Source organism: Mercenaria mercenaria, chromosome 8, assembly GCF_021730395.1.
Source record: "Mercenaria mercenaria strain notata chromosome 8, MADL_Memer_1, whole genome shotgun sequence".
In the NCBI taxonomy this organism is placed as follows: Eukaryota; Metazoa; Mollusca; class Bivalvia; order Venerida; family Veneridae; genus Mercenaria; species Mercenaria mercenaria.
Genome location: NC_069368.1, coordinates 59,961,892 through 59,977,811, shown reverse-complemented (window position 1 = coordinate 59,977,811; position 15,920 = coordinate 59,961,892). Strand labels below are relative to the sequence as shown.

General features: G+C 35.4%; 1 protein-coding gene across 8 annotated transcripts in view; it reads left to right on the top strand.

The window, feature by feature from the left end:
* The window catches only part of LOC123565313 (peptidyl-glycine alpha-amidating monooxygenase-like), an 82,398-nt gene that overhangs the window by 53,695 nt on the left and 12,783 nt on the right, over nt 1-15,920 (top strand). For 4 of the 8 annotated variants that reach the window (XR_008372075.1, XR_008372076.1, XM_053550069.1 and 1 more), the window contains exons 18-22: nt 256-453; nt 766-884; nt 5,380-5,494; nt 6,752-7,075; nt 11,735-11,845. Coding sequence is in view for 6 of the 8 variants with exons in the window: in XM_053550069.1 (XP_053406044.1) it covers nt 256-453; nt 766-884; nt 5,380-5,494; nt 6,752-7,075; nt 11,735-11,845 (867 nt within the window). In the remaining 2 variants the exon portion in view is untranslated. The remainder of the gene's footprint in view (nt 1-255; nt 454-765; nt 885-5,379; nt 5,495-6,751; nt 7,076-11,734; nt 11,846-15,920) is intronic. The other 4 variants (XM_053550073.1, XM_053550071.1, XM_053550072.1 and 1 more) reach the window with 4 other exon arrangements.

Here is a 15,920-nt window from a genome sequence, read left to right as displayed (position 1 = left end):
AGTTTTGCACACCAATCTTAAAACTGACTTTCAGTGACCATGAATTTGATCTAGTGACCTACTTTCTAATATTTTAATGTCAGTTTGCCATTTGAAACATGTGGCCCATATTACTCAGGTGAGCGATTCAGGGTCATCATGACCCTCTTGTTTTATCTTACCTACGGTTGATAAGTTTGACACATGATTTTACCAGTATAAGCTTCACAAATGGTGCAATATTATATTGAATATATTAATTTTACCTTGTTTCAGCGGATAGTTTCCCTGCCCCTGGGACATTTAATCTACCTCATGGAGTGGCCTTAGCGGAGGAGAAAGGTCTACTCTGTGTGGCAGATAGAGAGAATGGACGGATACAGTGTTTTGATCTTGAGGGGAACTTCGTACGGCAGATGCATCCTAAAACGTTTGGACAGTCCTTGTATTCTCTGGAATACTGCCCAAATCATGGTAAATGGAGTTGAATACATTGTTTGTTTTTATTTGTAAAATCTATATAATGAAAAGGTAGATTTGTTTTGACACCAGAATTATCAAGGTTATAAAAGTTAAACACACGTAAGCAAGAAATCATATTGGTTAATATACACTTGATATGCTAAAATTTAGAAATTCAACACAAGCTTTTGTTAAACTAATTTCAAATATCATATGAAATTCAAATCATAGCTACCTCTTGGAGGTTATGGTTTGAAAGTTATTGTACTTGACAGTAACATTTTTGTTTCCTTCTATTATTAATTTGAATAATGTTCTTTTTAGGTGGAGTACTGTTTGCTGTAAATGGTCCATTATTTGGTTCACATTCTGAAAAAACACAGGGTTTCACACTAGATATAAATACTGGAACACTGGTATCCTTGTGGAACATTCCAGGGGAAGTAAGTATTCGGATTGATGGCCTGTTCACAGAAAAAAGATAGCATAATCTTTTCAAAATCTCCAGGTTAGGGAATGTTTTTAAATCATTCATCCTCATCTTCAAGGCCTCTATGGTATAGAGGTTAACAGGGTTCACACAGGTCTTGAAAAGTCCTTGAAAAAGGTTTGATCCTTGAAAAGTACTTGATTCTGGGTTATCCTTGAAAAAATGCCAAAAGGTACTTGAATTTGGGGGAAACTCCTTGCATACCAGCATAAAAATATAGGTAAAATCATTTGTATACAAGATGTGTCACGCCGAGTTAGTGGGGACAAATCAGTATGTATTACTACAGGGACAAAAGTATTTTTAGCTCATCTGATTTTTAGCTCACCTGAGCCAAAGGCTCATGGTGAGCTTTTGTGACCGCTCCATGTCTGTCGTCGTCCGTCAACATTTTCTAAAAAAATCTTCTTCTTGAAAACTGCAGGGCAGAATTACACCAAACTTCACAGGAATGATCCTTGGGTGGTCCCCTTTCAAAATTATTCAAAGAATTTAATTCCATGCCGAACTCTGGTTGCCATGGCAATCGAAAGGAAAAACTTTAAAAATGTTCTTGTCCAAAACCCCAGGGCCTAGGGCTTTGATATTTGGTGTGTAGCATCATCTAGTGGTCCTCTACCAAAATTGTTCAAATTATCTCCCTAGGGTCAAATATGACCCCGCCCCGGGGGTCCCAAATTTTACATAGACTTATATAGGAAAAAAAGTTTAAAAATCATCTTGTCTGAAACCACAACATTTAGACCTTTGATATTTGGTTTGTAGCATTGTCTTATGGTCCTCAACCAAAATTGTTCAAATTGTAACCCTGGGGTGAAAAGAGGCCCTGCCCTGGGGGTCCCCAAGTTTTATATAGACTTATATAGGAAAAAGCTTTAAAAATCTTCTTGTCTGAAACCATACGACCTAGGCTTTTGATATTTGGTATGATGCATTATCTAGTAGTCCTCTACCAAAATTTTTCAAATTATGCCTCTGGGGTTAAGAGGCCCCGCCCTGGGGTCACTTAGTTATTATGTGAGTTATATAGGAAAAAACTTAAAAAATCATCTGATCCTATTTCCAAGACTTTAATTATAATTACCTGATGACTCCAAGTAATATGATGTCACTTGACTGTGATCTTGACCTTCTGACTTACTTTCTTGTTTTTTAAGATACAGCCTTGAAATTTTTATGACATACACAGTTTTGCACACAAATCGTAAAACTGAATTTCATTGACCATGAATATGACCTACTGACTTTCTTAATATTTTATCATCAGTTTGACATTTGAAACATGTAGCTTATATTACTCAGGGGAGCGATCCAGGGTCATCATGACCCTCTTGTTTTAAAAAAATGATGAGTTATTGTCATCACTTGATTGGCATCAGCGTCGGCATTGGCATTGCCTGGTTAAGTTTTGTTTAGGTCAGCTTTTCTCATAAACTATCAAAACTATTGCTTTGAAACTTGGAACACTTGTTCACCATCAACAGCTGACTCTGTACAACAAGAAGCATAACTCCATCCTATTTTTTGTAAGAATTATGGCCCCTTTCGGACTTAGATAATATCAGATTTTTTGGTTAAGTTTTATGTTTAGGTCAACTTTTCTCCTAAACTATCAAAGCTTTTGCTTTAAAACTTGTTCACCATCAATAGCTGACTCTGTACAGCAAGAAGCATAACTCCATCCTGCATTTTGCGAGAATTATGCCCCTTTTGGACTTAGAAAATCAGATTTCTTGGTTAAGTTTTGTGTTTAGGTCAGCTTTTCTCCTAAACTATCAAAGCTATTGCTTTAAAACTTGCAACACTTGTTTACCATCAAAAGCTGACTCTGTACATCAAGAAACGTAACTCCATCCTGCTTTTTGCAAGAATTATGGCCCATTTTGGATTTAGAAAATATCAGATTTCTTAGTTAACTTTTGCGTTTAGGTAAACTTTCCTCCTTAATGGATAAAGCTATTGCTTTAAAACTTAGAGCAGTTATTTGCCATTAAAAGTTTACTCTGCACAGCAAGTACCATAACTCTACATTGCTTTTTGCAAGAATTATGGCCCCTTTTGGACTTAGAAAATCATGGGTAGGACAATATTTCTATCATACAGAGACAAAATAGATGAGCGTCTGCAATCACAAGGCGGTGCTCTTGTTTAGGTACAAGTTAACTTGTGCACGAATTTTTTTGTGCATTAATTACATCATCAAAAACTGTGAAAATGGCTGCACCCATGGTAAGCCAGCTCTGAGATTTTTCACGATGGATAATTTAAACAAAAAGTAGATTTAATGTGAGGCAAAGTGAACTGTTATGATAGTCACAAGAGTGGCTTTCAATAGTTTTCCCAAATTGGCCACTATTTTAACATTATTGAATATGACACATATATGTAATTCTTAATACTTGTTCTTTTGTTGTTTTTTAGCTCAACTGAGCCAAAGGCTCATGGTGAGCTTTTGTGACCGCTCAATGTCCGTCGTGCATCGTCCCTCGTCTGTTGTCCATCCATCAACAATTTCTAAAAAAATCTTCTTCTTCAAAACCACTGGGCAGATTTACACCAAACTTCACAGGAATGATCCTTATATGGCCCCCTTTCAAAATTGTTCAAAGAATTGAATTCCACACAGAACTCTGGTTTCCATGGCAACCAAAAGGAAAAACTTAAAAAATCTTCTCGTCCAAAACCGCAAGGCTTAGAGCCTTGATATTTGGCGTGTGACATTATCTAATGGTCCTCTATGAAGATTATTCAAATTATGCTCCTGGGATGAAAAGAGGCCCCGCCCCGGGGTCCCAAGTTTTACATAGACTTATGTAGGAAAAACTTTAAAACTTTTCTTGTCTGAAACCACAAGACCTAGGCCTTTGATATTTGGTATGTATGTAGCATTGCCTTGTGGTCCTCTACTAAAATTGTTCAAATTATTAGCCTGGGGTGAAAAGAGGCCCCACCCAAGGGGTCCCAAGTTTTACATAGACTTATATAGGAAAAAACTTTAAAAACCTTCTTGTCTGAAACCACAAGACCTAGGCTTTTGATATTTGGTATGTAGCATTGCCTTGTGGTCCTCTACCAAGTTTTACATTGACTTATATAGGAAAATACTTTAAAAATCTTCTAGCCTGAAACTGCAAGGCCTAGGCTTTTGATATTTGGTATGTTGCATTGCCTATCTACCAAAAGTGTTCAAATTATTCCCCTGGGTTGAAAAGAGGCCCTGCCCTGGGGGCCCAAGTTTTACATAGACTTGTATAGGAAAGAAAATTTTAAAATCTTCTTGTCTGAAAGTTCAAGGCCTAGGCCTTTGATATTTGGTATGTAGCATTGCCTAGTGGATCTCTAACAAGATAGGGGTAAAAAGAGGCCCCGCCCCAGGGGTCACTTGTTATATGAGTTATATAGGAAAAAATACTTCAAAAAATTATCAGATCATATTTCCTAGACTGTTTAATTATAATTACCTGATGACCCCAAGTGATAAGGGTCACCTAACTATGACCTTGACCTACTGACCTACTTTCTTGTGTTTTTTTTTAAATTCAGCCTTGAAATTTGGATGACATGTACAGTTTTGCACACCAATCTTAAAACTGACTTTCAGTGACCATAAATTTGACTTATGACCTACTTTCTTAATATTTTAGCATCAATTTGGTGTTTGAAACATGTAGCTCATATTACTCGGTGAGCTATCCAGGGTCATCATGACCCTCTTATTATATAAATGGATGGTGTGGAAAATTTACTGTTAAAATACTGAAGCATTTTATATTGAAGCCCATGTTGTTGTAAAGTTTGTTGACAGAATGATAATATAAGGTTTATGTAAGAATTAAACATTGTTATTTTGGTTATTTTGTGGGATTACCATTAACAACGAGCATTCGGAATTATGTTCCCTAAAAAAATTATTTTTACCTTGAAAATGCCTTGAATTTTGGTGAGAGATTTCTGTACGAACCTTGGGTTAAGGTCATTGATTTTGAATCATTTTTCCCTCAACGATGTGGATTCAGAACCTTGTTTGAGATAGTAAAAATATTTCTGTGAGAAAGCCATTCAGCTAGCTTATGGAAGGCCAATGGTTCCAACCCAGGTACCTGCCATTATTATGCCTGAAACAATGCCCAAGGGGAAAATTGGGTCTACCACCACCATCAAAAGCTGATTGACCTAAATTTGTGTCTATGTGATTCTAAACCCAACTAGAAAAAAATCACAAATTTTACCGTGTGAAATAGCATGTACTTTATTTTCAAGACACATTCACATGTGGTTACAGTAAATGGCACCAAACTTGTGATTTATGCGGGTGAACTAGATGTCACCATGTAACAGTGTATGTATTTGTCATGACCTGGCCTTTGATGGGCTATGATGTGACAGTAGATAACTAACCACATTGCTCTTGTGGGTGTACTTTATTTCACCACTGTGTATATTTTCAGGGCCTGACTCATCCTCACGATGTGACAGTGGATAGCACAAACCATGTTGTATATGTAGGTGAACTAAATCCAAGGAAAGTCTGGAAATTCCAAATGTCAAAGAAAATGTATTTAGGTAGGTCAGCTGCCCAAAGAAATCATAACTTTTTTCCAGCTTGATTGATTTTCTTTAAGAAAAAACTTGAGTTTTTAGAATAGAGCACTTAGAAGTTTTTTTTCTTTTCCAAGGGATTGATTTTTTGTTAGGTGATTGTAAAGTTACAATAATAATTCTTATTTTATCAGTTTTTTGTTGCCCAAGGCTGGGTGTAGAGACAAACAATTAAGATTGTTTTTCTGGACATAGAATGTCTGTTTGGGTGACGGTAAAATCCTGTTTATAATTTAGTGTAATGCCTTATTTATTAAGGTTATTTATGGTAACTTACATTTATACTGTGGTATGTCTTGATATTTTTGTCCACACAGCAGTATATACCACAGTATTTTTCAGATCTAAGTACATCTGTATAGAGAATCTGATCATACTTTAACAAGAATATAATCTTCATTTCTGTGTTTTGCCAGCTCCGTTTTAGACGCAAAAAGGAGAAAATTGCTTGTGTTAAAAAATGTTTGATAGCATATTGATGTAAATGCTGCTGCAAATTATGTTGTTTTTTTTATAGTGGACGCAAGTTTTTTTATTTTGTTGATTCATGTTATTATTGAAATATGGTTATTTAGTTACATCTTTTCTAACTTTTTCATATGAGCCACGCCATGAGAAAACCAACATAGTGGCTTTGCGACCAGCATGGATCCAGACCAGCCTGCGCATCCGCAGGCTGGTCTGGATCCATGCTGGTCGCAAAGCCACTATGTTTGTTTTCTCATGGCACGATTCATATGCCGTTGAAATTAAGTATCTTGAATTCCAAGGGATCAAGCATTTTTAAGATGATATTTTGTGTACGTGTTTTTGGGATGGGACTTGAAAATGTCTTTGAGAAAACTGTAATTTTGAGATAAGCAAGTAACAGTCGAGGTACTGAGTTTCAACTGTAGTTATGGTAAAACTGGTGGGCATGATAATATAACAACATGTACATCAGTTAAAAAAACTTCAGAAAAACATGTATACTGCATCCCTACTATGTATTAGTATGACCATGTTTATGGTATCAGATTATCTGTACCGTGGCTGGCAGTATATCTTAGGTTCCAGAAAAAATCCCGGCTTTTGGTAGCTTGAAAATGACCTCATTGCTTACAAACCTTTATTTTGCTTAATATTATATTAAATTCCTTTTATGTTGAAGCTGAATATAGATTGATAATTTTTCTTGTTTGGAAGTGTAGAAAATATAAATAAAATGTTTGGAATTTACAGCAGACTCTACAGATTCTACAAAACTAGCAGGCAAACAGCCAGCTGTAGTAACAGGGACCAGTAAGCAGGTTTCCAAGGAAACAAGTACGATCAGTGTTGTCATGGCTACAAGTGCTGCCTCTTATAGCACCTCTGTTGTAAAAAGTGGCTTTGATTCTGTTGTAAACAGTGACACTGGCTTAGCCAAAACTGTATCTAGTACCCCTTTGTACAGCACAGAGGTAGCAAGCAGTGAAAATCATGCAGTTTCTACACAGTCCAATGAGCACCGAGTCAATGTGGATGTCTTCAATATTGAAGTCCGTCCACCAGCTTTGAATATAAGTATGGCACCTTGCAGTCTGCTTATATGTAGCTCTAACCTAAACCATGGCTCCAGCTAGTGTAGATACGTGCAGTTAACCCTCTAAAAAGAGTTTTTCTTGATTCCTTAGCTGGTTTAGATTGTAGTTCTGTTCAGTCTTGTAAGCAATAGTCAGCTCTTTTGCTTTGTAGCTAACCCTTTGCTTGAACAATGCTTTACATTACTTATATGGCTTTCCATGTTTGTTTGGCTTTCATTTGCAGTAAATTATGGATTTCCATAGGCTTGTCCCTTTGCTTATGTATGTGCAGATGTTTCATTTGCTTTCCTGTATGACTTTCTATATGGTTGAAGGGGTCTCTGGCCAAGTGGGTTTGTAACCTTATTTGGGATGTTGAATTCTTCATGAGAGGAAGGCATCCAACTGGCTTGCGGAAGGTCAGTAGTTCCACCCAGGTGCCCGTCCATGCCTGAAGCCTAGGCTTCCTCATCCACCAAAAGCGCCCGCTTAGCTCAATAGGGAGAGCGCAAACCCAAAACAACAACAAAAGCTAGAAAAATTACCATATGACCTAAATTGTGCTGTTGTGACTCTGAATCAAACAAAATAAATAAAATTACTGTGAAATCATTGATATTCGTGGGGGACTAATTTTCTTGGTTGAGTCAATCCACGAAATTTAATCCCTAGAAACATGTAAAATTTCCATTCATTTTATGTTCAAAAGTTGAAATCCACGAATTCGTATCCCCACGAAATTGCCGTTTTGACCAAAACCACAAAATTTCATGCCCACGAAATTAAATGATTTTACAGTAACCATATGTTTGTAAAGCTTACAAACTAGCTTGCTTGCTTGTGCGTCTTTCTGTGTTTGTGCAGCCTACTCATCTCACTTTGCTTTATTTAGTTTGCATTTTAGCACATAAGGTTTGTTGTTGTACTTTGTTGTTGTTGCCTTTAGATACAAGTGTATTTAGATTACTAACATTTTATAGGAAGATATGCCAGTATCTTTTTGCTGTGATATTTCCAGAATGAATAATTCAGAAACTAAATTGCATAAGAAGAAGAGAAATGAGGTTTCATGTTTTTGTTTTATGCCCATTTGCTTCACAGACACATTTCCAATGACATTTCGTTTGAACCTTAAAAATTGAAGGAAAATATTTTTTTCAGTTCTTGCAAAATTACTTCATTAAATTTTGTTTTGTTAGAATATAAAATATCCTACATTAACTATTGTGAATAAAGATGAAAGTCAAAAGGTTTATAATAGAAAGGTGTTAATTATTATTATAAATTAGAAAATTGATGAATACCAAGAGTTATAATCACTTTTAACAACATCAAAATATTGTTTAGCTGTGTTTATATTAGACTTTTTGCCCAGGGCCCGTATTCATAAAGCTCCTTAGGAGAAAACTTAGGAAAATCCTTAATGTTGTAAAATTTCCTAAACTATATAGCACAAAAGAAAGGTGTAAACTTTATAAGATTTACTGATAATCTTCATTGCTATTCCAGACGCTATGAGATATGATTGTCAGACATTCCAAATATCTCGACGATTGTCCATAAAATAATTTGGAACTTTTCCCTAAGTTAGTCCCTTAGGGAAAATTTTCCCTTAGGAGCTTTATAAATACGGGCCCAGATCTCCAGAATACCAAATTCTCACAATATAACCTTTCCGCACCTGTAACGTGATCAAACGTATTAGCGTTTTATGGCCCTTTCACGCTTCCGTAGAATCAACATTTATTACACGAAATTCATTTTGAAAATATATCTGAAATGTCTAGGTCTGCAGCTCTCAAATATGGAAATATCTTACACCCGAGGCATATACTGACACTTTCAGACAACATCAAAAAGGACCTTTTGAGCGATTTTACAAAGTTCCAAAAATCTCTATGTACCCTTGATCCGTTACGGACCCCTGTGGGATTTTTGTTTATTACGAGTTCAAATATATTTTCGTAGATGAAATGCTGACATATCGTGCTAAAGCCCAGGTATTTTCAAATCGTTAGAAAATGCTGAATATTGACTCCCCATTAGCAAAAAAAAAAAGTCCATGCGCAAACATTTTGATGGGGTGACCCCTGCACATGACCCCTGACTATTGACCAATTCAAAGGCGACTTTTGTTTTCAGGTTTAGCATGTCTACTTTCATTTTCTTTACTTCTGGAAATAGCTGAAGGTTGAGTGACGTCATTTTCTGTGTTGTCAAAAACATACATATGCCTGGCGAGATACATATGCCTGGCGAGATTGCATAAAAATGTGCCCGGTGTCCTTAGGATATCTGTCAAAATTGAATAATATTTCAAATTTTCTTGTAAGTATGAGGAAAGAATAAATAAAAGAATTACAAAATGACAATGATGTAGCTTAGCTTAAGGTCAAAGGTCAAATTCAGACATTCTCCAAATTAGGCAGCCAGCAACAATTGACAGTTTATGTGTTTTACAAACTGCCATGTTTGCTGAAAATTTCCTACATGCATGAAAAGAGGTACAATGTATAATGAAATCAAACACACACTGCTAAACTTTATTGATGTTAACCTTTTCCCCATTTAATATGTTAGGATAAAAGATTTTCTATTGTCTCCATAAACTTTCAAGCAGTTTATACATTAATCTTTAGTTTGACATTTTAAATTTCAAGGAGTGCCACATGCAAGTTTATTACTTTTCAGAATGCTTTAAATTGCATTTCTGTCACAATTTTTTTCAAGCAGTTGCATTCTTGAAAGTGTTTCTGTGGAAAAAAACTTTATTGAACATGTCAATTTGTGTGACATTGCTAACAAGTAACTGCGTGATTGAATTAATTTCTCATGAAATTGATTAAAATTTTATACAAATTCAATTTCAAGTGGATGTCAGACCTTCTTTAACCAAAGTCAATTTATTTGATTGAATCGTAACATTCACTTCTTGTTGCTGTAGCACTGTTCCACTGTACAGACAGTTTATTTGTGAGTTATCTATAAAAATACTGTATGTGTTAGCCTAATTAGGTCAAAAGTAGGAAAGTGGTAGAAACAGGAAAGTAGGATAAACAAATAAAGATTCTGTTGCATGTGTATAAATGAATGGTATAGACTTTCCAGTAAAATTTAAGGTCTAGTGAATCATCAAAATTTGGAAGTTTCAGACTAAGATCCCAGATAGATACAAAGTTAAGACCTTCAGGTTCAGTAGGGTTGGGTCTGAGAAATACCTCATTAGAACAAATTGGCCCTGTAATTTCAACTTGTAGTATTTTTGAAACATCACATAGTTTCATATTTTTGATAAAAATATAAAAATGGAGATAAAACTTTATAACATCATTTAATTCATGTACACCGTTTAAATCTCTTGTAATTTATTTTAATTTATGTAATTTACAATTAGCAACCAAATTATTCAAATTGGAATGCTTTTGCAATACTTTATAAGAAATTATGCATTATTTGAAGAATAAATGACTTAAAACTGATAATTTCTATATGTATCCATATTGTAGTTGATATGAAATGCATCATTTAGATTGTTAATTGTGTTAAACTTTGTTAATCCCCCGCCGTGGCGGAGGGATTATAGGAATGGTCTGCGTCCGTCCATCCGTCCGTCCTTCCGTCCGTCTGTCCATCCTTCCGTACGTCCTTCCGTCCGTAACAAAATCATGTCCGGTCCATATCTCCTAAACCCCTTGAAGGATTTTCATGAAACTTGGGTCAAATGATCACCTCATCAAGACGATGTGCAGAACCCATGAGTCAACCTTGTCTGTTCAAGGTCAAGGTCACAACTCAAGGTCAAAGGTTTGAGCCTGCCATTTTGTGTCCGCTCTATATCTCCTAAACCCCTTGAAGGAATTTTATAAAACTTGGGTCAAATGATCACCTCATCAAGACGATATGCAGAACCCACGAGTCAGTCATGCCGGCTCAAGGTCAAGGTTACAACTTAGGGTCAAAGGTTTGAGCATTCCATTTTGTGTCCGCTCTATATCTCCTAAACCCCTTGCAGGATTTTCATCAGACTTGGGTCAAACGATCACCTCATCAAAGCGATGTGCAGAACTTATGAGTCAGCCATGTCGGCTCAAGGTCAAGGTCACAACTGAAGGTCAAAGGTTTGAGCCTTCCATTTCGTGTCCGCTCTGTATCTCCTAAACCCCTTGAAGGAATTTTATAAAACTTGGGTCAAATGATTACCTCATCAGAATGTGTGCAGAAATTATGAGTCAACCATGCCAGCTCAAGGTCAAGGTCACAACTAAGGGTCAAAGGTTTGAGCCTTCCATTTGGTGTCCACTCTGTATCTCCTTAACCCCTTGAAGGATTTTCATCAAACTTGGGTCAAGTGATCACCTCATCAAGAACTCATGAGTCAGCCATGTCAACTCAAGGTCAAGGTCACAACTGAAGGTCAAAGGTTTCAGCTCTGTATCTCCTAAACCCCTTGAAGGATTTTCATGAAACTTTGGTCAAATGATCACCTCATCAAGACATTGTGCAGAATTCATGAGTCAGCCATGTCAGTTCAAGATCAAGGTCACAGCTAAAATCAAAGGTTTACCCTTTCACTATCCATAGCAGTGGCGGGGGATTTAGCTGTCTTTCAGACTGCCTTGTTAATTTTTAAAAGTGATTGTCTATATTTGTCTGTTTTTAGAGAAAGAAGAGAGTGATGGTTTTGGACCATCTGTAATTATTGGTACCCTGCTTGTGGTACCCGTCTTACTGCTGGTGATCATTACAGTTATATATAGACTGTATCATACAGGTATGTATCTAACATTACATCTTACACAAACTGATGGTAAAGATAAATCTTGGTGGGGCTGCTCTATTAGTAACATTGCTTAAAGGCTCATAATGCCTTTGTTTAATATGTGGCTGCCACATTTTCCGTTATGAACATAAAATACATTAATTTCTTGTTTTATCCTGTTTCTGATAATTACAGTGCAACCTCTGTAGAGCAGCACTCTTTGGGAGATACAAATACTGACTGTTATGTAGAGGTTGTTGTTCTGGAGAGGTAAATTTGATAGTATATTTCAGCTTAGGGAAATTTTGATGATGTTATAGAGAGGTTTTTGCTTAAGAGAGGGCCACTCTGGAGAGGTTGTACTGTACTTTCTTTAACATTTGTCAAATGTTTGAATATTGCTGAATATACTAGAAAGTTGTATTGAATCTAATGTTTTTTTATTACCTGCATCTATGGCTCTAATTATAACAGTTCATGTACAATATTAAAAGTAGTGCTTTTCTAACCATGTAAGTACGCATAACATCTATTTGGAAAACTGTTTCATCAGCTTTTAGCCCGACATTTCGAAGAAAAAGTGGAGCTATTTGCACTTGCCACAGCTTCGCCGTTTGTTAAAGTTTTTGATAAAGTCAAATATCTCTGTTACTATCAAAGCTATTGACTTGAAACTTAAAACAGTTATTTACTATCAAAGTCTACACCAGGAGAAACAATCCCCATAACTCTGGTTTGAATTTTCACAGAGTTATGTCCCTTTTAACTTAGAATGTTTTGGTTAAAGTTTTTGATAAAGTCAAATATCTCTGTTACTATCAAAGCTTTTGACTTGAAACTTGAAATAGCTATTTACTATCAAAGTCTACACCAGGAGAAACAATCTCTTCAAAACTCTGATTTGAATTATGACAGAGTTATGCCCCTTCTTAACTTAGATTTTTTTTTGTTAAAGTTTTATAAAGTTTTTACTGGCAAAGCTCTAACTCAGAGTCAAGCACTGAGAAAAGACGAGCATGTTGTCTGACGGACAGCTCTTGTTAAGATAAAAATTTAATGCATTATGGACCTTTAAACTTCAGGCTCGTCTTCTGTGGAAAATGATTGTCCTTGAAGCTTAAAGCATGGCCTAAAAGATATGAGAACATTCAACTAAAAAAAATATTTCTCAAGTTTAAGATATCAGTTTTGAGTAGAGCAAAATTCTTTTGAACTTCTGGTAAAATAGGAAAAATTTTAAGTCATAACTCTTCTATTGATTTTGTTTCAGTTGTAAAAGGCTACAATATAATAGCCAAATTTAACATCTGTAGCTTAAGTCATCTATGGTAAAATTTTATGCTTTGCTCAGTTGATAGAGTACTATCAGTCTAAAAGTAGAGGTGATCGTTTACCTCAAAGATAGCAAAACATTTGAAGTCATTTCTCTTCCACTTAACTAATGTGGAGAAGTTGAATGCAAATAAGTATGGATTTTAAATCCAGCAATAATGGTTTTTAGTTTGACTATACGAAGTATGGAGAGCTGTCCTATTCGACCCGGTGTCGGCTTCCTTGGTTAAAGTTTTGATGCACTTTCTCTTTATCTCTGTAATCACTTAATGGATTTGTTTCAAACTTAAAATAGTAATTCCTCATCATCATCTATGTCATATGACACAAGGGCTATAACTCTCACACCATTATGTTATGAATTATCCCCCCTTTTTACTTAGAATTTCAGGTTAAAGTTTTGATGCACTTTCACTCTATCTCAGTTATTACTAAATGGATTTGATTTAAACTGAAAGTAGTTGTTCCACATCATCTCCTGCATCATATGACACAAGTACTCTGGTACCAATATTTAATGAATTATCTCCCCATTTACTTAGAATTTCAGGTTGAATTTTTAATGCACTTTTACTCTACCTCAGTTATTACTAAATGAATCTGATTTAAACTGAAAACAGTTGTTCAACATATGACACAAGGGCCATAACTCTTGCACCAATATTTCATGAATTATCCCCCTTTTTTCTTAGAATTTCGGGTTAAAGTTTTGATGCAATTTCACTCTATCTCAGTTATTACTAAATGGATTTAATTCAAACTTAAAATAGTTGTTCCATCTGATCACCCACATCATATGACACAAGGTGCATAACTCTAGCACCATTTTTTATGAATTATGCCCCCTTTAACTTGGAATTTAAGGTTAATTTTGATGCATTTTCACTACTAAATGGATTTGATTCAAACTTGAAGTAGTTGTTTAACAGCATCACCCACATCATATGACACAAGGTGCATAACTCTTGCACCAATATTTTATGAATTATGCCCCCTTTTTGCTTAGAATTATACTTAAGTGTTTTGATACACTTCATCTTTATCTCTCTTATTGTGCAATATCTTCATCCACCATTGGAGTCATTAAACACTCCAATGACAGCTCCAGCTTCCTCGAATGTGCCCAGTTTCACTATCCAGCATTGAAATAGTCGAGCGCGCTGTCTCCTGTGACAGCTCTTGTTTGGTTACCTCTCCACCATTTTGTAACTGAAAAAAAACTGCTTGATGAAAAGAATTGCATTTATTTCATATAACACAAAGATAATGGAGATTTGAAGTAGAATGTATATATATATTACTGTATGAAATATTTTTGCAAATAGGCAAGATAACAAAGTTAATGCCTGACAGACGTAAAGTAAGTAAGTTAGCCATGAAAATAATAAATGGCAGGATTGTTCAATTTGAAAAAATGAGTTGGTTTCCAGTCTTTGTGGTGGTGTTTCTTTTTCTTAGGAAATTTTCAGTTCTGTGTTATATACCTTACTATAAATAGTAACAAATCTGTGCTGGGGATAAACCTATAACATGTTTTAATAACTGAAACGGTTTATAATAATCAGTTGGTATATGACATCATTTTTGATGGAAAACATGAAGAATTATTATTTCGGAGTTTATGCCCTCAGAAAAAGTGTTTCTAGTTGAATTTTAACCAAATTAACACATATATAGAATATGCAGCTCTTTCATTTAATTTTACTACTTGTAGAATAAGGCAGTAGTTGAAAACCTCGGCAATAAACGACTAAATGTAAAATTACAGAATTGTATATTTCCATTTTTATGCCCCCGGTGTTGAAAGCCCGGGAGGCATATAGTGTTTGAACTTGTTATTATTCTGTTAAGCCTATACAGGGAGCATGTGTTATACAATGTTGATATCATTTTTGTTTTTGGTTTAGAAGTGGTAATAAGTACACTGAAAATGTTTTCACTCTAACACAGTTACATTCACAAACTAACAAAATTTATATATAATTTCATGTCATGTCATGTACAATGTTATAGTTCTGTTATTGACACATACACATTAAGTCATGTAACAACTTTGTTTTATTTCAGAATATAGAAACTGAGTTGTTATGGGAGTAATAAACAAAGTTTATAAGACAAATAATTATATGTATCAGTTCTATGTTAGTGTCATAACCTCTGAACTATTTGACCTTCTTAGCCTCATTTTAAAAATTAGGACATAAAGAGTACACAAACTTTACTTTTGTGTTATGGATATAAAGAAAACATCATTTGAGCCGCACCATGAGAAAACCAACATAGTGGGTTTGCGACCAGCATGGATCCAGACCAGCCTGCGCATCCACGCAGTCTGGTCAGGCTCCATGCTGTTCGCTTTTAAAGCCTATTGGAATTGGAGAAACTGTTAGCGAACAGCATGGATCCTGACCAGACTGCGCGGATGCGCAGGCTGGTCTGGATCCATGCTGGTCGCAAACCCACTATGTTGGTTTTCCCATGGCACGGCTCATTTGAGGTCCCATTTTTAGAATTGTATCACTTGATTTATACACTAGTTTCCCATGCTCTCAGACATCCCCACTTTTTCTGAATGCCAAGTGACAGATTTTGCATTCCAAAGTGAGAGATTTAATACTGCGGTATTTATCATGGTTTTACTTAAAGGAAGCTTTTGATACATACTTGTACTAAAGACACAATATAAAGTGTAAAACAAAAACATCTCTTTAGCACTCCTAAAAAAAAAAATAATAAAAAATTACATGCAATGCAA